General features: G+C 49.4%; 9 protein-coding genes across 9 annotated transcripts; 6 read left to right on the top strand and 3 right to left on the bottom strand.

The window, feature by feature from the left end:
• Positions 1 to 1,830: 1,830 nt before the first annotated feature.
• N7533_006057 (acyl--CoA ligase) lies at positions 1,831 to 3,884 on the top strand (the record flags this gene model as incomplete). The annotated part of the gene is made up of 6 exons (XM_057102707.1): positions 1,831 to 2,106; positions 2,178 to 2,558; positions 2,621 to 2,896; positions 2,954 to 3,116; positions 3,169 to 3,491; positions 3,555 to 3,884. The coding sequence occupies 6 exons, from the start codon at positions 1,831 to 1,833 to the stop codon at positions 3,882 to 3,884; spliced, it is 1,749 nt and encodes a 582-aa protein (XP_056962337.1).
• A 746-nt stretch (positions 3,885 to 4,630) lies between these two features.
• N7533_006056 (uncharacterized protein) lies at positions 4,631 to 6,140 on the top strand (the record flags this gene model as incomplete). The annotated part of the gene is given in 2 exon segments (XM_057102706.1): positions 4,631 to 5,027; positions 5,041 to 6,140. 2 exon segments carry the CDS (start codon positions 4,631 to 4,633, stop codon positions 6,138 to 6,140), a joined length of 1,497 nt encoding a protein of 498 aa, XP_056962336.1.
• Positions 6,141 to 6,684: 544 nt separating this feature from the next.
• Positions 6,685 to 7,013, bottom strand: N7533_006055 (NADH dehydrogenase [ubiquinone] 1 beta subcomplex subunit 3; the record flags this gene model as incomplete). Its single annotated transcript, XM_057102705.1, has 2 exons — positions 6,685 to 6,853; positions 6,916 to 7,013. 2 exons carry the CDS (start codon positions 7,011 to 7,013, stop codon positions 6,685 to 6,687), a joined length of 267 nt encoding a protein of 88 aa, XP_056962335.1.
• A 199-nt stretch (positions 7,014 to 7,212) lies between these two features.
• Positions 7,213 to 8,735, top strand: N7533_006054 (CCR4-NOT core DEDD family RNase subunit POP2; the record flags this gene model as incomplete). Its single annotated transcript, XM_057102704.1, has 2 exons — positions 7,213 to 7,674; positions 7,779 to 8,735. 2 exons carry the CDS (start codon positions 7,213 to 7,215, stop codon positions 8,733 to 8,735), a joined length of 1,419 nt encoding a protein of 472 aa, XP_056962334.1.
• Positions 8,736 to 9,805: 1,070 nt separating this feature from the next.
• On the top strand, positions 9,806 to 10,967 carry N7533_006053 (uncharacterized protein; the record flags this gene model as incomplete). The annotated part of the gene is made up of 2 exons (XM_057102703.1): positions 9,806 to 10,222; positions 10,284 to 10,967. The coding sequence occupies 2 exons, from the start codon at positions 9,806 to 9,808 to the stop codon at positions 10,965 to 10,967; spliced, it is 1,101 nt and encodes a 366-aa protein (XP_056962333.1).
• A 1,005-nt stretch (positions 10,968 to 11,972) lies between these two features.
• N7533_006052 (peroxisomal copper amine oxidase) lies at positions 11,973 to 14,149 on the top strand (the record flags this gene model as incomplete). Its single annotated transcript, XM_057102702.1, has 3 exons — positions 11,973 to 12,426; positions 12,490 to 13,740; positions 13,803 to 14,149. 3 exons carry the CDS (start codon positions 11,973 to 11,975, stop codon positions 14,147 to 14,149), a joined length of 2,052 nt encoding a protein of 683 aa, XP_056962332.1.
• Positions 14,150 to 14,803: 654 nt separating this feature from the next.
• N7533_006051 (glycosyltransferase) lies at positions 14,804 to 16,012 on the top strand (the record flags this gene model as incomplete). Its single annotated transcript, XM_057102701.1, has 1 exon — positions 14,804 to 16,012. One exon carries the CDS (start codon positions 14,804 to 14,806, stop codon positions 16,010 to 16,012), a length of 1,209 nt encoding a protein of 402 aa, XP_056962331.1.
• A 301-nt stretch (positions 16,013 to 16,313) lies between these two features.
• On the bottom strand, positions 16,314 to 17,485 carry N7533_006050 (amidohydrolase family protein; the record flags this gene model as incomplete). Its single annotated transcript, XM_057102700.1, has 3 exons — positions 16,314 to 16,462; positions 16,524 to 17,001; positions 17,057 to 17,485. The coding sequence occupies 3 exons, from the start codon at positions 17,483 to 17,485 to the stop codon at positions 16,314 to 16,316; spliced, it is 1,056 nt and encodes a 351-aa protein (XP_056962330.1).
• Positions 17,486 to 17,950: 465 nt separating this feature from the next.
• N7533_006049 (fungal specific transcription factor domain-containing protein) lies at positions 17,951 to 20,433 on the bottom strand (the record flags this gene model as incomplete). Its single annotated transcript, XM_057102699.1, is given in 5 exon segments — positions 17,951 to 18,040; positions 18,105 to 19,142; positions 19,157 to 19,492; positions 19,563 to 20,081; positions 20,134 to 20,433. 5 exon segments carry the CDS (start codon positions 20,431 to 20,433, stop codon positions 17,951 to 17,953), a joined length of 2,283 nt encoding a protein of 760 aa, XP_056962329.1.
• Between the last annotated feature and the right edge of the window lie 1,014 nt (positions 20,434 to 21,447).

Genomic DNA, 21,447 nt, shown 5'->3' with positions numbered 1-21,447 from the left:
ATCCAGCGATGGATTTGAGGTCTCTAGGGACGTTGTGTCAGCCCGGTCGCTTTGAGCAACCGCACGAGCGGAAACAATTCGCCGAGAACACCAGTCGCGGAGGGGTTATGGTGGAAGCGAACGGAAGAAACGAGCGGAAGGTGTTCAGGTCATTCCCATTTGTGAGAGGGAGGGGGATGGGAGGCGGGAGGGAAAGGGGAGGTTGAGGAGGGAGGAAGTTGAAGGGTTTACCGTGGGCTTGGGACTTGGGAACTTTGGGAACTCTTTTAGGAACAACAGAAGGGTCCCGTACACACTAACTTAACTTACCCCGTAACTCTCCACCGCCAACACCTGTCACTGTCACAAAAATCCGAGAATTCCGGAGAAATCAACTTAGAAACGGAGGGAGGTATTTCCTCATGGGAGTTAAACTGCTCTGAGGGGGTGAGGAGGGACATGGAGCAGTGATGTGATGTGTGATGCGATGCACACAGTCTTGAGCCTCCCCCAGGACGTGTATTTGGGGGCCGATGAACAACTGTTCTCGCCCCACCGTCATTTCATCCTTAACAAGGCTGAGTCCACAAGCCCCTGAGCTGAGAAGGGTCTGAGTTTAATGCTACTTCTATACCTTGAACTTGAACAGTTTTAAGGTTGGAATGGCCATGGTCACGGCTACCATGGTAGTGCCTACCTAGGTACTGGGTACCTAAGGAGTAACTAATCTGACAAACCATAAAGAGGCGAGCAAGATGATTTCCAGTCGGATTTCGCCAGTCACCATGCCCGAAGTGGGCAAGCTGAGCTGATCCTCCATGATGGTGAAATCCGGCCAATCGGGGATTATTGAGGATTAGTGGGTGGTTCGAGCCCTCGAGGGTAATACAGGACACTCCAGGGCTGGCAATAGGCACACCTATACTAGCAGTAGTAGTATCCATGGATAATATTATAATACTAGTAGTACTAGTACTACTACTCCATTATGATCTTCCAAAGGTGATGCCAGCCCTGGAGGTATCGACGTCATCGACCTCCAGGGCCTCTGTAGTGTGAGTTACGGGAAATATATAGTTACCTAGTTAATTGGTTATAGCGTGGGTAGTACTAGTAGTAGGTAGACCTAGGTCATCCGAGTTGTTGAATATTTAGAGTATCTTTTAAGTTATACCTAGAAACTACTAGTACCTCTTGTAGCTGGGAGACAGCCCTTTTTCCGGAACCCCGTGGACGCGGAACATCCGAGGTGTCGGTAATTCTGTTGAGCCCGAGAAATTCACCGACAAGACTCGGTTATTCCAAATTCGGGTCGGTAGTAGCAGTATACTCCTAGTATTATATCACCAACTCGGTATACCGCCCTCGGCAATCTAATACTAGTTAGTGGATTAAAACTAGTAGATTAACTCGCATGTAGTGCATTCTAACTAGTATGCCAATGTATCGACTCCTAGTAGTGTGTAGAAAAGATGCCGAGGCTGAGCTTCCCCGCACCCGCGGTCTTCCCCCCGGACTTTCACAACTTCCTCCTTCCTTGGCCTTTCTAAGGGTTCAACTTGTCAACTTGAAAAAGTCCCCGTCCCCCCTCGAGGTGATTTCACTTCTAGACCTTGACCTACTCTTTTCTCCATTTCTCCGCCGATCTTCGTCCTGCCCCTCGGTCTGTCCAAAATTTGAAATTAGACCGTGCTTCTACTCCAGTTGCTCCACATTTCCACTCGGGCCGTTCGGTCTACCTTTTACCAACTACCCTACCCTCTCCCTCTTTTCCACATTCTCCCCCTTTTCCCATTCTCTCCTCATCGGCAATTACGCCAAAGGTCCATCGACACATAATCACAAACCACAATGGTCTTCTTACCCGACAAGAAGTTTGGCGAGTTGGAGCCAATCCCCGACAACATTCCCATCAGCGAATTCATGCTCAATGAGAAGTATGGCCGCGTCGCCCACCAACACTCTCGGGACCCCTATACCTGCGGCCTGACTGGCCAGACATACTCTTCGCGCCAAGTCGTCGACCGAGTCGATTGGATTGCGCGGGGTCTGGCGAAGGAGTTTGGCTGGAAGGCGAATCAAGGCTCGGAATGGGATAAGACTTTGGCGGTTTTCTGCGTTAACACGGTACGTTTGCCTATGGCGGTGCTTGGCGAATTGGGAAAACAGAACTGACCATGCCTGCGTATACTTGGTAGATCGACTCCCTGCCCTTTTTTTGGGCGGTTCACCGACTCGGAGGAATCGTCTCCCCTGCCAATGCCGCCTACTCGGCCGCCGAGTTGAAGCATCAGATCTTGGATTCTGGCGCAAAGGCTCTTTTCACCTGCGTCCCCCTGCTTCCAGTGGCTCTAGAGGCGGCCTCTATGGCCAATCTGCCCAAGAGTAAGATCTACTTGATTGATGTGCCGCAGGTGATACTTGGAAAGTCTCAGCCCCCGACAGAATACAAGACCATTGCGGATATTCTCGAGAGCGGAAAGTCACTACCTCCGGTAGATGAACTAAATTGGGGGCCTGGAGAAGGCGCACGCCGCACTGCATTCCTATGCTATTCGAGTGGAACTTCGGGCTTGCCGGTATGATTAACAGTCGAAAGACACCGCCTGAGGGTACTTTGCTAATGTATCGCCATGTATAGAAAGGTGTCATGATTTCCCACCGCAACGTGATTGCCAACACTTTGCAGATCAAGGCTTTCGAAAAGGAACATCGTGACGCAACTCCGCCCACGGATGGACGGGCTGTATACTCGGAGATTGGATTGGGTCTGCTGCCGCAAAACCACATCTACTCCCTAGTAGTTATCTGCCATGCAGGCGCCTACCGCGGCGATCAGACTATCATTCTTCCCAAATTCGAAATGAGCTCTTACCTAAACGCTATCCAAACCTTCAAGATCACAGGGCTATTCCTGGTGAGTTCTTTTGAATTAACCCAAAAAGTTAATCGATGGGCGACTAATTATGCCCAGGTTCCCCCTATCATCATTAATATGTTGCGACTTCACGATGAGTGCTCGAAATATGACCTAAGCTCCGTCAAGAGCCTCTTCACTGGCGCGGCGCCGCTCGGAATGGAGACAGCCACCGATTTCCAGAAAGCCTACCCTAATGTCGACATCCGACAAGGATATGGTAAGAATTTCAGTCCTAAAGTCCTGAAAATGCAAAACTAAATTTGAGATAGGCTTGACTGAGACATGCACTGTCGTCAGCTCGACCCACCCCTCGGATATTATCTTCGGCTCATCAGGATGCCTGATCCCTGGATTCGAGGCACGCATCATGTCCGCAGAGGGCAAAGAAATCACCAGCTACGACACACCCGGCGAATTGGTCGTCCGATCCCCAAGTGTGGTGCTAGGATATCTCAACAACGAGAAAGCGAACAAGGAAACTTTCGAAGATGGATGGATGCGTACGGGTGATGAGGCGGTTGTTCGTCGCGGGCCCAAGGGAAATGAACACGTCTTCATTGTGGACCGCATCAAGGAATTGATTAAGGTTAAGGTGGGTTTCAACTAATAAGGCGCAGTCAATCCGTGGTAGACATGACTAACTCGTGTACGATAGGGGCTCCAAGTTGCACCCGCCGAGCTCGAGGCTCACCTCCTTGCCCACCCCGATGTGGCCGACTGCACTGTCGTCGGTATTCCCGACGACGCCGCGGGCGAAGTCCCTAAGGCTATTGTTGTCAAGTCGCCCTCTGCGAGCTCCGACGATGCGGCCGTTACCAAATCTATCATGAAGCACGTCGAAGATCACAAGGCTCGCCATAAGTGGCTGAAGGGAGGAGTTCGATTTGTTGATGTCATTCCCAAGAGCCCAAGTGGTAAGATTCTGAGACGATTGATTCGTGACCAGGAGAAGGAGGCTCGTAGAAAGGCCGGTTCGAAACTGTGAGCCTCAGCTAAGAGGTTAGAGACCTGTTTGGCCGAGTATCATGTTATATACTACTGCTAGTACGATAAAGTAGGATTTCTACAACCAATAGAATATAAACATACTACATATTACTATTTAAATATCTTTCTTGAATACATTAGCTTCCTAATAAACCTTGGAATGCTGATCATGCTTGTACTCACTGTATAGTTAACTGCGGTACTACTATGTAGTAGTTATTTAACTAGTAGTTATGCAAAGGTAGATGTTGATAGGGTGGACTCGGACCATTTAAACGTCGATCTTGATACTTTTACCTGCATGAACCTTGGAATCTACGTCATTTTCGAGATAGATATCGGGTCTGCCTCAGAATCTTATCTTTTTCTATTCAAATTCAATGCTGGGGCACTTGTTCCCTCCGTTTCACCACGTAAATACGGAGTATGTCGACAAACCTGAAGGCATAGTTATGGTATCGGAGATAAGTGGCTGATAAATCGAGTTTGCAGTGTTTGCCTGCCGCGGGGGATGCGGATTTCTAAGCGGGGGAGACTGACAGAAAAAAAAAGATCCATCTCGAGCTCGCTGACCTTCCACGCTATACGATCAACGAGAGGAAGTTGCTTGAATATCTTTATCTTTTTATAAAAGGTCAGCTCCTACGAGGGTTGATTCTCAATTTATCGCCATACCCCGGTCTTTCTATCTCGACATCCTCCTTGTATAGAAAACCATCGAGCTATAACTAGCACTCTTCAAAGATGTCGGCGCAAGACCTCAACCAGCAGAACGAGCAGGACGAATTCCTGGGTGCCGGTGAGGGAGAGGAAGTCTTCACTCAGGATGACGACCACCCCATGGAGTCCGATGGCGAAGAAGAGGATCAAAACATGGACTACGAGGAGCACGTCTTCCAGAACGACTCGGCCGCACACTTCGACTCGCACTCAGACTCTGTCTTCTGCATCGCACAACATCCAATTCATAACAACATCGTCATCACCGGCGCCGGCGATGACACAGCTTACATCTTCGACTCAACACCCGCCGAGCGGCCCGTTCTCCCCTCAAGCTATGAATCAAACCCCCAGCCCCGCGAGCGCTCATCGCTGAACCCCCCTCGCAAAACTGGATGGACACACCGACACCGTCAACGCGGTCGCTTTCTTAGAGCCTGCGGGCGAGTACGTCATGACGGCAGGTTTGGACGGCAAGCTCCGCGCATGGCGGGACTCGACACCCCAGAAGACGGGCCTTGCGTGGGAATTCGTGGCCGAGGCCCAGGAAGTGGAGGAAATCAACTGGGTGTCTGTCTGTCCTTACCAGCAAGGCAGGGATGAGACACGCAATGTCATCGCCATGGGCGCCAACGATGGTAGCGCTTGGGTCTTCCGTATCGATCATACCGATTCCCAGCCCATTTCCATCATCCAGACTTTCTTCCAGCACACTGCTTCATGCACGGCTGGTGCCTGGACGGCGGATGGAAATCTGCTGGCGACTGTCTCCGAGGACGGAAGCTTCTATGTCTACGATGTGTTCGGTGCTGCTGCCGCGGCTGGCATCGCCCCCTCGCCCGGCACCAACTGCGTTGTCGCGTTGACTGCGGAGGATCAGCGATTCGCTGTTGAGGGCGGTCTCTATTCCATTGCTATCTCACCGGGTGGTGGTATTGCTGCTGTTGGTGGTGCTGAGGGTCATATCAAGGTTGTCGGTCTGCCTCGCATTGCCGGTGCCCCACAGGCTGCGAAGGGCAAGGCGTCTCAATCAGCGACTGCCTCTGCTGCGGGCACAATCATTGCCGGTCTTCAGGCCCAATCTGATGGCATTGAGACTCTGTCTTTCTCCCAGCCCCCGCTGACTCTTCTGGCTGCGGGTTCGGTCGATGGCTCTATTGCTCTGTATGATGCTGCTCACCGATTTGCCGTTCGTCGTCACGTCCGGGAGGCTCATGAGGGCAGCGCTGTCGTCAAGGTTGAGTTCCTGCAAAGCCGGGCCCCTGCTGCCCCTCGCGCTGGTACTGCCCAGGGTCGGCCCTGGTTGCTCACCACCGTTGGACTAGATGGAGTTGTCCGCCGGTGGGACGCCCGGGGTGGAACCACTGCTGCCGGCCAGGGTTTGTTGAAGGAGTGGAAGGGACACTTGGGTCTCTCCGAGACTGAGGAGGGTGAGCAGGCAGGAGGCATCATGGGCTTTGTCCAGGGCTTCGACGGCAAGCGTATTGTCACTGCGGGCGATGATGGTGTCACTCTCGTGTTTGAGGATGAGTAGATTCGGGTTTCTCACTCGGCGAGAGAAACAAAAAAAAACAAACCGTCTCGTCCGTTATTGCGGGGGAGATCGGATGCGATTTATGATATCATGTTATACCTATAGACGAGGCATTCCCCAAAATCCACGGTTGTAATAGCAATCCCTGTTATGAATAAGTAAAAGACCTACACCGAAATCAAGTAAAAGTGATTCGCCGATGCTGAGCAATTGCAGCACAGCCATTGGTTGAAACGGTAAAAAGAAACATCTTGGTAATTGAACATAGTCTATGTACATCCGACAAATCCACCCAACACGCTTCTCGCGGACTACTTTCTGCAAGCTATGTCTCTAGAGAAGAGAAAGTGATGTAACCACGAGGACCCAGGGTTGCCCTCTCTTCCCAATGATGGAAGTCGTGGCTGCCACCATCGAAACGTTTTCGAGTTTTTGTCATTCGCCGGGATGAGACGGGCGCATCTCATCTTCTGGGGTATTTGTCCTCCAAACAATCGCCGGTCCGTTGACGACCCTTCCATGCATTCGCTTGAGGTGATATCATTTAGTGGTGGGCCTCGCCGTGGTGGGCGTCACCGTGGTGGTCATCCTTCAAGAAGAAGTGCTCGTATGCGCAGTAGGCAGTGAAGGCGACAGTGGCGATACCGAGACCGGGGAAAAGACCCTTGAATCGGTTCCAGCGGCTGAAGGGACCGGAATAGCGCCAGGCCTCACTGTTCAATGGTCAGTATCGGGGTTTCAGAAGCGGGTGTAGTCGTCACGGGGAAGGTCGTACTTGCGAGCCCAGGGGTCGCGCTTGGCCCAAATGGAGTTGGGGTGGGCCGCAGCCTTGAGCTGAGTGATATCGAAGCCGGTAACGTTCCGGGCAGGCATTGTGGGTGAATTGAAGGGGGACTGAAACGAGAGGGAGTCTACCATTTAGAGGGAGGGAATTGAATGAGGTGCACCTCAGTGAACTGCTGGGCTTGGCACGCTAGTCCCGATACGGCGGGGCCGTAGCTCCCACGTCCGAACGGTCGAGGGCCGCCGAAACTGACCTGGACACTCCCTCTATGCGCCTCATCTTCCAACAATGCCACCCCCCGTCGGCAGATACGGGCCTTCTGGTCTAGCCGCCCCATATTCCCTCCAACAAGCTCAACTTCAGTCCCAACATCACCCACAATCAGCAAACGCCCTCCCGCCCCCTTCACTCGGTGGCCACCCCGGTTTCGCTGGGAATCCCAACACCAATATGAACCCCTTCACTCTCTCTGGTGCTGGTATGGCCAACGGTATGTCAGCTGCTGGCTTTGCTGGTGTTGGAGGTGATGGTGGTGGCACCGGTCTTGCTAGCCATGCCGCTCAGATGGGCTTCGCGCGTGGAGCTCAGATGCAACAACAGCAACTACACCAGGGACACGATGGACGGTTAGCTCTCGACTCGAAGACCGGTGCGGTAAAATCGCGTATACGAGATGTGTGGAAGCACAACCTGGCCCACGAGATGGCCGTGTTGAGGTCGTTGGTGGATAAATACCCTTACATCAGCATGGTAAGAATGGGCGATTTGCGCGACGCGGGGCGAGACTGTTGCTTCAGCAGTACTTCCTCGTCAGTTTGGAGCCACGAAAATCCATGGTGCTAACAACCGCCAAGGATACCGAGTTTCCAGGAATCGTCGCACGACCGATCGGCCAGTTCACGAATAAGGCAGACTACCACTACCAGACCCTCCGATGCAACGTCGACTTGTTAAAGATGATCCAGTTGGGTATTACACTGTTCAATGAGGATGGGGAAGTGCCCCCGCTATCTGGGACAGACGCAAATGGCCAACCTTACGGCATGCCCGCACCTTGCACATGGCAATTCAACTTCCGCTTCTCATTGGAAAACGATATGTACGCCCAAGATTCGACCACTATGCTTGCTAAATCTGGAATCGATTTCAACATGCACGATAAGAATGGAATTGATCCCTTTGAGTTTGGCTCCTTGCTGATCAGTTCTGGCCTGGTTCTGCTGGATGACGTTCACTGGGTCTCCTTCCACTCCGGCTACGATTTCGGATACTTGATGAAGATTATGCTTTGCACAGCCCTGCCCGAGAACGAAGAGGAGTTTCACAAGCTTCTTACCATCTTTTTCCCCTCCCTCTACGATATCAAGTACCTCATGAAACACGCTGGCCGCAACCAGGCCGTTAATGACTCTCCCCTCACTCAAGCTGCTGCGCAGATTCTCACAAATCTTGGCCAAAAGTCTGGTTTGCAGGATATCGCGGATGAGCTGGGCGTCAAGCGCGTTGGGATCGCCCACCAAGCTGGCTCCGATTCCCTCGTCACTGGCGAAATTTACTGGAAGATGCGCCAGTTGGTCTTCAACGGCTTAATTGACGACAGCAAATACTCTGGGCAGATCTGGGGATTGAATGGACAAATGCCTGCAATGAGCTACCATATGGCTCAGCAAACACCGAACTTGAACGGAGCATCTATTTATTCAGCTTCTGGTACCCCCAGCACCCCCAACACAGGGCATATCGGGACCGGTGCCCACACGCCGCAACATGGCTTCCCGACACCGACCGGGTTCGCCGCCGGTAAATCATGAAATAGAGGACGGACGGAAACATAGCCTGTCTTAGACAAGATAGGCTGGAGGTGGAAGTCTGATACGATATGATGATGTACATAGGCACGAGGACATCGTGCTGGTTTTTCTCGATCTTCGGCATTGTCTTCTCTCGCCTGTCGTTTGCATGAATCCCACTTTTCGGGATCTCTCTTGCGCCTGGGGGGTGTTGGGTGGGCAAAGGGGGTGTATGGTGTTTTCTCTTTTATTTGGCTGTGCTATCTGAATTCCATCTGCAAGGCGTTCAGGCTATGGCCTTTGCCTGTTTTCGCTGTGGTCTCGTTCTATACTGTCAAATTTATAGGTAGACCTGGAGTTTGCTTACAATGGGTCTGCTCATACGTCTTATGTTTTTTTTTCTTCTCGTCGGTAGCGCCTCGTAAATTCTACCCAACAAAACTTTATTTACTAGAGGTAAATAACATTCTATTCATTCAAGTTTGGTGAGCACTGGATGTGCCATAACTGTAATAACTGTGCTACTAGTTTTCAGAAATAAAGTGGATGTAACCCAACATGAAGACCTCAATCGACGCCGCAGTTGCCTCGCCTCGATTCACGTCAACACTCCCGCGTCAACACTTGTAAATATTCAGGGCTCCCGCGCCAACAGCCCTCATTTCAAGTTCATTGCTTACTTCATGGCGGTCATTCTCATTCTTTTCTGCTGTCGGATTCGAAGTTCTCCTCTTCCAAATCTCGCCCCCCAGGAACTCAGGTCACAAGTCTCCAGGGGTTTCTCGCGGCTTACTATCAAACCTAGGGTTGTTAGATGGTCCCATTGCTCCTAGTGGCGTGGCTCTTACTACACACTTCGAGTGGGCAAAGCCTCTACCTTTTAGTGAGCTATTGACCCTATTACTCAAAAAATTCTGATATTATGAAAAAGGTCAGTCTACTAGTTATACTTTGAAGTTTGGAGCGGTACCAACAAAGATCGAAGTCAAATTTGCAGTCAACACTCCGCTGGACACCTTCCTCATCGACATCGAGAATTTCATCTCACCTTCCTCTCACTTCATCCCCTCGACAGTCACGCCTTCCACAGAATGGCGCTTTCTAACGGAGAACTTACAAGAGACCGTCTTGAGGAGTGGTTACAAGAGCTCTGCGACCGGACTGATGATTCCCACTTGATTTCCAGTTTCTTTACCCATGAGGGGCCTGAAAATATGTCGGGGACTCCGAAAACGGTTGCTTTTGCAGGCACGGAGCCATCTTCATACATCGAGTCTAAAACAAAAACCCTTGAAACGCTCTCCCCGTTGGACTCCCTCTCGAATCACCCCACTCCACAATGGTCCATACCACGCTCCGGTCAAAGCTCCCGGGGTCGCTACGGTTCGGAATTCACGAAATCTGCCATAGCGCGCATGGCTGGAGACAATCCCGGAGATGAGTGTTGGATGTGCAATATCGACCGTGCTATTCAACATTGCCATGTCATCGGAATAGCAGATAGACAGGTATGGAATTCTCGCTGCAAACTGTATCCAGCTGGTAATATACTAATTCTGGCTCGTTTAGTCCAAGAGATGGATTGCCGCTAATGCATTTCCTCCGAACTTCCAGCACAGGGATTCCTCCAATGGAATAATCATGTGCGCAAACTGCCACGGTTCCTTCGACGACGGTTTCGACCCCGGGCTTGCGTTTTTCCCAGCTGATCTCAACTACTTCATCGAATACGAAAAGCGTGATGCAGAGGAGCGCAATGCATCAGAGAGAGCTCGTCAAGTCCCCACGGCAGAAGAATACCGCCAATATCAAGTGGATCAACAGAAAGTCCCGCCTAGTGCGAAAGGTGGGCTTTATCGTAAAGTTTACTTCAGTTTGAAGTCGAATGGAGACCCAAATCCCAATGCCCTGAAGACTTGGCACGGGGAACCGATGTACGCGATACGCCGTGCGATCCATGTACTCGGCACTGTTCAGTCCAACATGCTCCCCCGAGAGATCCGCGAGCAGCTTGTTGAGCTTCAACAACTTTACTTTTTCAATGACAAGATGCAAGGTCCTGATGCGAGAATTGCAGCCCCCAATCGAGAGATGACGGAACTTGAACCACCCAGAAATACCTTAGTCGATGACTTTCCGGACTTCGGTAATTCAGGGATGAAACCTCCATTCAAGAGACACATGGCGAATGATTTCGGAGAGAAAAGTGTGGACGATAATCCGAGCCCAACAAAGCGATCAAGGCACGGTTGAGAATATCTGCACAAGTTAGCGATACAGCACAGGAGTCTTCTTCTATTTCTTGCAAAGCCTAAGGTGTGTCTCTCATATTGTCAATTAAGTTGAAATATCCATGGAAATACTTACTTACGTTTACACAGGGGTTCGGAATGCGGTTTCTCCTATTATTATAGCTCGGTTCTTTGAGATATCGTTCGGCGTGAAGTATTCATTCAGTGCATTAGCTACCATCCAGTTATACATGTCACTAGGGTCATTTGAGCGCTGCTAGCTGGGTAATCCACGATTGCTGCCCAGGCATGATTATTATTTTTATTCTTGCTTGTATGACGTCTGGCACCCAATACAATACTTTAGTTGCTTCTTTTTTTCGGTTCGTCCACAACTCCTAACGACGTATAAATACTAGTCTAGGCTACGCAAGACTATGGTCCAAGTAGCAAAAGTGCGACAGGGGGGGGATGGTCCAACTAAAAAAGGGTGGTCCAATTAGCACTCCTCCTGGGAGGCAAGGGCTTTACTAGTATGTTCCCACATTGAGCAGCGGAATGCGAACACTGCACAGTTACCCACAGTTAATCCGAGTGGTGAGCAGAAGCGATGAATAATGGGAAAACATACAATCTTCATGTCCACGGATCTTCGTCTATCGGTGACAAGCATCGAGCTTCCCTTTTGAACGGTGGGATATATACCCCACCATTCCTAATCGGGAGAAGGGATCCGGCCTCCACATTTGCACTGTTCCACACGTCTCGCACTCGGATAACGGATGCGTGTATCTAATGACGCTGCAGCAGGTAGAAGCGGTCTATGGGTCTATGAGGGGCTGCTGCAGATGCATTTAAATACTAAATTCCCTGTGCTCATTGCCCAGAAATTATCCTCAATCGTATTCGTCTTTGGATTCAACATTTGTTACATCTTTCACCGGAATACTTCTATTCTTAGATCCAGACTATACTACACAAAAACACTGCTTCGTTCGATCTAGTCAAAAACAGCAAACAACCCGGCATGGTTCTCGACCGACTCCAGCAGTTGACCCACCAGGTCACTGCGACTGCACCTCCTCCTCATCCGTTGGATCCCTTGTCCACGTCGGAGATTGATGCTGCTGTCAGTCTGATCCGGAGAGAGCATGGAAAACTCAACTTTAATGCGGTCACATTATACGAGCCTCGAAAGGCTGAGATGATGGCCTGGGTCGCTAGCCCAGAGACGACAAAGCGCCCAGCTCGTATGGCCGATGTGGTGGCTATTGCGCCTGGCGGCAAGCTGTACGATGGCGTGGTGGACTTGGACCAGAACAAGATCATAAGCTGGAGCCACACACCCGACGCTCAGCCATTGATTACAATGGAGGATCTTCAGGAGGTCGAGCATGTTGTGCGAAAGGACCCCAAGGTCATTGAGCAATGCGGTATTATCGGTATTCCGCCCCAGGATATGGACAAGGTGTACTGTGATCGTGAGTCAACCCGTTTGAAAGATTCCGATAATCAAGGCATTGGTTGCTGACTATCATTTCTAGCCTGGACAATTGGATACGATGAGCGCTTTGGCACGGGAGTTCGACTGCAGCAGGCTCTCATGTACTACCGCCCACATGTCGACGACTCTCAGTACAATTACCCCTTGGACTTCTGTCCCATTTATAATTCAGAGGAGAAGAGGATCATACACATTGATGTTCCTCCAGTACGGAGACCTGTGAACAAGGCAGCTCCCAATAACTATCACCCCGAGTCCATTGAGAAGCAGGGCGGCTACCGCACCGATATCAAGCCTATCCACATTACCCAACCAGAGGGAGTTTCCTTCCAGGTAAATGGCCGAAGTATTGACTGGCAAAACTGGAATATCCACGTTGGATTTAATTACCGCGAGGGTATCGTACTGAACAATATCACATTCAACGACAAGGGCAATGTCCGCCCGGTCTTCTGGCGACTCTCCCTTGCGGAGATGGTTGTTCCTTATGGTAACCCCGAGCACCCTCACCAGCGAAAGCACGCTTTTGATCTCGGTGAGTATGGTGGTGGGTATATGACCAACAGTCTCGCCCTGGGCTGCGACTGCAAGGGTGCCATTCATTATATGGATGCCGCCTTTGTGAACCGCGCCGGTGCCTCGACAATTATCAAGAACGCAATTTGCATTCATGAGGAGGATGCTGGAATTCTCTTCAAGCACACCGACTTCCGTGACGAGTCAACTATTGTTACCCGCGGCCGGAAGCTAATTATTTCGCACATCTTCACCGCGGCCAACTATGAATACTGCGTATACTGGATTTTCCACCAGGACGGTACTGTCCAGTTGGAGATCAAGTTGACCGGTATCTTGAACACATACGCGATGAACCCTGGCGAGGACACCAAGGGCTGGGGAACCGAAGTCTACCCCGGTGTCAACGCACACAATCACCAGCATCTGTTCTGCCTCCGCGTCGATCCCAACATCGATGGTCCGGACAACACAGTCTTCCAGGTCGACGCCGTCCGCGGATCTGGCGAGGTCGGAAGCGCAGAGAACCCATACGGTAACGCCTTCTACGCTAAGAAGACCAAGTTCAACACGCCGCTTGAGGCGATGTCCGACTATGATGGTTCCACTAGCCGAACTTGGGAAATGGCCAATACCAACAAGCTTAACCCCTACAGCAAGAAGCCCGTCTGCTATAAGCTGGTTAGCCGTGAGGTGCCGCCACTCCTACCTAAGGAAGGCAGTCTTGTCTGGAAGCGAGCTGGCTTTGCTCGTCATGCCGTTCACGTCACCAAATGTAAGCACCGTTCCAAATTCTACAAACAGATCTCCCTTCATTTGCTAACAAAGTCCTCACAGACTCCGACGATGAAATCCACCCCGCTGGTCGCCACGTCCCACAGACATCTGGCGAGCCATCCCAAGGTATTCCGGCATGGATCGAAGCCTCCGGACCCAACACTTCCATCGACAATACCGATGTCGTCTTGTGGCACACTTTCGGTCTGACCCATTTCCCTGCACCAGAGGACTACCCAATCATGCCGGCTGAGCCTATGACATTGCTCCTGCGTCCTCGTCACTTCTTTGACCGAAACCCTGTGCTCGATGTACCTCCCAGTTTCGCACAAACGCCGTCGCAGGTGGCGGCTGGTGCGAACGCTTGTGGGTGCAAGAAGAATAATGGCTCGAGTGTGCTTGTTTGACGAGAAATGAAAATGTAATGTGTTACGAAGAATTCTGCTCGCTAGTCTGGCAGTTTGTATAGTCATTCATGTTTGTTTTCAAGGCGAATCACATTTTACTTTACTTTTTTGAGATATACCGCATTCAGACTACTAGTAAATGGATTATCTGGCAGGCACTACGAAGTGGACACCCCCTTTGGCTATCTGAACACTCTATCCTGCCTACTAGTATTTAGAAAAAGGTGCTTTGTGTGTATAACCACTTGGGCACGAGGGGGGGTTACAGTAGGAGGAGGTCATAATTCTACTTTCTCACCTCCAGGTAGGTAACTGAGTATGTACCAGTACTATCTCAGTAACCAAAAATATGTAACCCGAAATGTGCGTCTCAGCAATAACGAATTAACTACTGTGGACGATTCAAGTGGTAACCTGGGAAGATACGGATATCTACTCCGGCTCCAATAATTACTTCTCCCCGTCAGGGCTGAGGCCCGCTTTCGCCCCGCAGTGCGCCAAAATCATCAGGATTCATGATGAGTCAAGCTGACACCTGAGGCTATGCAAGATATTGTTGCATCGCATACTGTTGATGTACATGATATAAATTGGTGTTCAATCCCTGAATTCATTTCAACATCCAATCTGCCTTTTTAATCTATCAACATCATCATGGATTCCAGTTTATATCCGCGTCCGACGGGACTGCACACTCTATCTTCCGATCAAGTTGACCTACGCCCTGATTCGGAGGTCGACATCGATATCCACCACCCTCGGCCCATTTCAGACGATAAAAATGCATGGTTCTTCTGGCATTCTGGTTATGAGACCATGCACCCTTACACGAAACGCAATATCCGAGCATGGCATCGACGCTTCTCAAAGCAAGGATGGGTAATCCGTGTGCTCAATCTTTGCCCGGGCTCGGAGCTTAACGTCTCCAACTTCCTCGATACCAGTGATCCCGAAACATTTCCTCGAGCCTTCACAGAGGGCACAATCGCCGGTCATCACGCAGCCCAACACACCTCTGATCTTGTCCGATTCCCATTGTTGGTCAAGTATGGTGGCATCTACGCTGATGTGGGTCTGATCATGATCGGGGATCTCGATCGCCTTTGGAATGCGACCGTTGGAAACCAGGCTTCACCTTACGAAGTTGTTTCATTTAAATTTGATGGGGTAGCCCTGACCAACTACTTCCTGGGATCAAGTCGCAATAACCCATTTTTCCGACGCTGCCACCAGCTTTTCTTGAAATTATGGGAGGGCAAAACTTCGACAGAGGGAATGTGGAACTCCCCTTTGCTGAAAGGTGTCCCTATTCTACGATCGCCCAAGGGATTCAACGAGAATGGCAGAGACATCGACATCGAAGAAGCCAGCAAGATCCTCACGGACTACATCATTCAAGGGCAAGTGATTTCGTTGGTCATGAGTCTTGTTGATATTGAAGGGAAGTGGAATGGACCCGAATATTCCGCCAAAAATATCTACGCAATGGACTACATGGTCGGATCGCAATTAATCAATGATATGACTTCCTGGGATGGACCGCGGGCCTTCGAGTTACTTTCACTCTCGCTGCCACTGAATGGGGAAAAGGAGTCCGAAGACCAGAGAAAAGCCAGAGAAATTGTGGAAGCGTGCCTAGCCAAGAGTTTTGCATTCAAGCTTGCGCATGGTCTAATTCTGAGAGTACTTGGAGATACACTGGGTTCTCTATGGAGAGGGCACGAGGGATCGGACGATGTTCCGCATACATACGCCCATTGGCTCCGATCGGGTGTTCTCAGATGGACACAAAACGAACTACCCCCTGCAGAGGAGTTTGGAAAGTTCGAGCCTTGTAAGATTGGGTCACTACTGGAGGAATAGATTGAAATATGGATTTAATTTGAATTAGACTTCGTGGTATATGCTAAACGAATCAAATCGGACTGTGGGTATCACACATCGCCTTTCTTTAATTTGTAATCAGAGACTGTGGATTTTCGGTGGATGCTAAATAGTTGCAGCTGTAGCGGTCGTAGGGCTCTGACGGGGAAAGAAGTGCCATGTCAACGGAGAGGTTGGTCAGATGTTCTAACAGCCGATGGCGGAGGATTGGTAGTATCCATGTGAATGGAGTAGATGATCAGAATTCCACCCCGGAGTAGTACCGAACAGGGCTATCTGTTTAGTTGATGTTCAAGGCCTCAGCAATCCGAGGGAAAATATTCAAGGCATTTTGATATCGGATTTCCCCCATCTCGCTATCTGTAAAGTTGCCATTGGTTTGTATACCGACTAGCCCCGGCTGTGCCTGTGAAAGAGGGACATAGGGATCTGATCAAGTTAGCAAGGCCATTTCTTTGCATAAACTGACTCGATTGATCTCATAACCTACAGTCAATTCCAGTCACGAGCCTTTTGGCGCCGATGAAACTCTTTAGGGCTGCAAGTTGGATAGCAGAGGTCGCGCTTGCGAGGTCGAAATAGTATCCAGCAAGCTGGGCAAGAGATTCGGGAAACGCTATTCCACCTCCATAGGGAAGTGTTGCAACACCAGCAATGCGAGTAGCAAGATATGGTATCGCACCGCCGCCATGTGAGAAAATTATATTCAGATCCGGGTATCTCGCACGCTGACCAGTAAGAAGTAGATTCTCAATAGCACGCACTGTATCAAACGGGTACTCAATCATAGGCATAGGATGGCCCAGACCGACAGAGGTACATGTTGGAGAAGCTGGATGAACAAAAACACCGGCGCCGCGCTTATCGAGGGCTTTGAAAATCGGCTCTAGGGTTGAGTCTCCAAGATAAAGGCCATTGGCATTAGTATATAACCCAACGCCAGCAAATTTGAGGGTATCCAGGCAAAACTGTGACCAGAAATTAGAATGTGCTCCAAGCAAAATTGATGGAATTGCATCATACCTCAAGCTCTTTGACTGCCTCGTTGATATGAGGAAGAGGAAGAAGGCACAGTGCTCCCAATCGAGTTGGATGAGCCTGCGTGTAATCGTAAAGGAGCAAGTTGATTTTCCGAGCCAAGGACTTGGCCTTTTTAGCGTCTCTGATGAAAGAAACTCCGGGCGCAGTGATGCTAAGAGTCGAATAATTTACTCCAAGGGTGTCCATAGAGCTAATATGTGTGTCCAACGACCAATCGGGAACCGGGGCGCCATCATTGTACAAAGTACCATTCTCGATCGGGAAACCTGCTGATATCATTGCCTGCTTCCAAATATCTGGGATCGCGTGGGAGTGAACATCGATTCGGTAGTTAGAGTCAATGGAATGGGCGGTGGCATGACAAGCGACTGAACATGTCAGCAGGAGGGCCCGCGATAGAGAGATCATCATAGTTCAAGGCTCGCAGAGTTTATGTCAAATCTGCTAATTTATGCGATAGATATGCACCAGAAAGAGAGACGCTAGATGATAAAGAAAAAGAAAAAAAAGTGAATGACGGAAAACAAACGATGGCCCAGGTTGCGTTTTAAAGGCATGCAACTGTCAGAAGCCTCAGATGTGGGGTTGAATTTAAGCCGCTCTCCAAGAATTGCATGATTGAGGGGGATAAAAGCCGACCGGAAGTCAAATCACAGCTTGAAGAAACAGCCATTCAGAGCTAAGAGTAATTTATGAAGACCGGTGCCTCCTAACTAATGCAGCGCCTGTTTAAATTAACCCGGCTTGGCACACACCGATTAACTCGAATAGGCCAGTGTACTTTAGATGCCATTTTCTTCTAACCGAGACCCAGCAGTCCATGGGCCAGTATCAAAACAAATCTTGAATATACAAAGACAAAAAGCTAGTCTGGATTTAATTGTAATTTGACTCCCACATGAAATCGTCAGAAACATCCAAGTTACCGTCATTGCTCCCAGGTGGGAAAATAGTGTCCCAAAGATTCTTCGTATTCTATTAGTATACCACCCCGAAGAAGTTTGAAGGTATTTGGGATGAATGAACTAACCCAGTCAATTTCGAGCATCTGTGGGTCTATAGCTGCAACCTCGCTCTGTATTTCACCATTATCGGAGTATGTTGAGCGTTCGTTCGACGTCCAGCCTGAGCTGGGAGCAAGGTAGTCCGGATGTAAGGTTTGGGGATACATAGTATCGGTTGCTCCATTGAATTGGGATTCGTAATTTTGAGGCAAAGATGGAAGATGGTCGTATGAAGAGGTCCATTCACGTCTTGTATTACCTAGGTTCTGTGGAATATGGAAAGCTTCAGCTCCGGTGTTCTCGATGTAGAAAGAAGGGATATTTTCCGATTCTGTGGTCATTTGGTGAGGAAACTGCGGGTTTTGAGAGATAGAGGGATGCTGTTGAGGAGGATCTCTTATGTCCGGCTCCCCATGGGCGTAATTAAGAGGCATCCGAGGATCAGAAGTGTCTCCATGCTTCTGCGGAGTGAGTATAATCATCGAATCCTGGAAGTGACTCGGATCCTTTAATCCCCTTGACTTCTGGTAAGCTCGCATATTGTCACAGATCATGGTCAGTAGAAACCGAGCCTTGACATCTCGTTGCGTGATCAAATCTTGCGGCGTTGAGGCCTTTCTATTTGTGTCCAGCGCGGGCATATCTCTTAGCACATCGGCGAAGATGAAATCCAAACATCTCCAAATGCGATTTGCCTCTCTGCGTAGTGGAAATGTGAAAACCTCCACCAGCAACAAGAATGCGGAATGATACTGCTGATAGGCACTCGAATACCAAGACCATTGCTTGAGATCGTCGGAGACTTCGAGCTCCATCGCAGCCTCCAATGCCTCGGTTCCCTTGCTCAAAACAATTTGTCGCAGCCGATCAGGAACCCTGTATGTCACACTATTCATATAACGGTGCAATGAGATCAGATAAAGGAGGTTGGTGAATAGCTTCATCACCTGTCGAGCCATTTTTTGCATTGGACTTGGGGTTGCTGTGTCTAGTAAAGGGCCATATTTTGCATCCATACGAACCCGAAAAGCCTCAATTTTGGCGATTGCCTTCGTAAGACTAATCTTTTTTGATCAACCCGGGTGCGTAAAACAAGACATTTTCGCTGCATTTCCTGGCATTCAAATCGGATCATGGAGAAAACCATATCATTCCACGTTGATGTTATTGCGGGAGTTGGTATTTGTGTTGTGTATCCATCATGATGGATATATGGCCGGGGCCCCTGTACCTCACTTGTCTTGAGATCCAAATAACAGATTTGATACCATATGAGACGTCGGACTTGGCATTCTAGAGGTGAGAACCCAAACTCCGAGGGATCACGATGAAATCCCATGCACTCTGCTAAGCGAATTGCCATACTTGTCAATAGCGAATGAGCACGGCAAATTTCATCTGAACACATTGATAGCTAGAGATAATCCCAGTCAGTCTTCCAGTGGTCAAACAAAGGAAAGAGGTCCTGTCAATGCCAAACTTACCAGGTACGCGACAAATGCCTGCAAGTTCTCGACCTTTGAAGAATGTAACAACTGAGCTCTGCTAAGCGAAGTCTCGGTTCCATGCTTCAATTTGTTTCTCAAGTCCTCTCGAGACTGTTGACACAAATCCCACACTTGTGCTTCAGACATGCTCACCACAGCCGAGAGGAGAACCGAAAATACAATTGCTACTAGCGAAGGCGCAAGATTTTCTTGATACCCATCCTCGACAGCTTCCCAGAGCGTTTCATATCGTTGCGCAAACGAAGGACGATGCAGAATACGGGCTACCGGGTGAACAGAGTCCCAATAACGCTCAAGAAGCCTGTCTGCGGTACTCCGAGAAACAATATTCTCCACTCGAGATGTGCTAGGGGAGGCTAGGCTGAAGATAAAGTCGACTGGGGATGCTGACGAAGATTGCTTAAGCTTTGTTGATGCCTTAGTCGAGCCTGGGCTCGGACTTGGGGGTATCACTGAAGAACCTCGCTTTGGAATGTTCTCAAGAGAAGACAGAATCTGGAGCGAATTAGCCAGTGTAAACTAATCATCACCATTATAATAACCATACCTCATCTGCTATTCGTGGGCGGTACAAACCCCCAATCCTCTCACTTAGTCGCATTCGCCCAATTTTGAAGCCTAAATCGTCCACAGCCCCATCTAAGTCGTCTTCGTACGCAGCATCATTGACAGCTAGGGGCGTGGGTTCCAGAAATGCATCATCCGTGGAACTGTCTGAGTCACCATCCCGGACTTCGTCAAGGAGTCTTGATCGTTTGCGATGCGGTACTTTTCCACCTGGTTGCAAGCTTTGACTTTCTATATTGTCCTGAAAGGAGGTTTCGATAGCATCCTTCGCTTCTTTCATTTGAACCAATCTCTCACGTAATTGGGTATCGTCGCTATTAGCTGAATTCACAAACACGCATTGCCTGCCGGATTTGCTGCAATTATCACAAGGCTCCTAGTTGCGCTGTTAGATAATCTTTCCCGGTTCATTTAAGAAATAGATTGAAGTTACCCCTCTATCACATTTCATTTTTCGCCGACGACATTCCAGGCACGAGTGAATGATTCGATTGCGGCGACGAGCTTTCTCACGGGCCTTGGACTCTCTATCGACATTCCCGGAGCCACTTTCCGGCGATATTCTCGGAGTCGATTGAATACTGGTTGAATGAGACATTATCTTTGGAGTCTGTCCTCTAGCAAAAGATGGAGGCTGAACAAGGAGGAAAACCACGAGGAGAAGGTGGGGTTTTTGAGGCTGGGTTTTCCCCTAATGCAACTTGCCAACGCTTATCCCCAATAAGCCCTTGACCTGAAAGAGACATTCCTGGTGGGCCCGTGCAGAAACCCTGAATACCCCAACCATCATTGTCATTGGCTTGAATTCTGGGTGGGGCAACTTTTTGGCAAATTGAAATGAACCCTGTGGTGGCTTAGTTGCCACATAAGGCTGTGGGGGATATTAATATCTTCAAGTTGGGGGCGCATATTCATTGGGATGGCGCTATCACTTTTCGTTGCAGGACATTTTCTTACGTTTAATTTACCTAGTAGGTAATGGTGTGTGGTCTAACAAAAAATTGATGTTTCCCATCTGAGGAACTCTAGGTTGGGTTTAGGTGGGAGCTCTGTCGACGGTCCACTAAATTAATACATACTAGCTTCTCCTACCCGCCAGACACAACCACATCAATAATGTCATTAGTTATCAGCATGCGCGTGGTTGGATAAAGTGCAGTTTTCCGATTAAAATTATGTTAGACTGCTGGAATGTTGCAATTTTTTACGACATCACCTATCAGGTCGGTATCTGCCCTTCAAATTCACAATCCCCTCAATGAAACCGGCAGTTCCACCAAAAAAATCATTTCAT

Source organism: Penicillium manginii (genome assembly GCF_028828005.1).
Source record: "Penicillium manginii strain IBT 31320 chromosome Unknown utg000004l:1.0-7231830.0:1.0-7236170.0, whole genome shotgun sequence".
NCBI classification, from domain to species: domain Eukaryota; kingdom Fungi; phylum Ascomycota; class Eurotiomycetes; order Eurotiales; family Aspergillaceae; genus Penicillium; species Penicillium manginii.
Note: the sequence above shows the minus strand (reverse complement) of the source record. Positions and strands in the feature narration are given on the sequence as shown.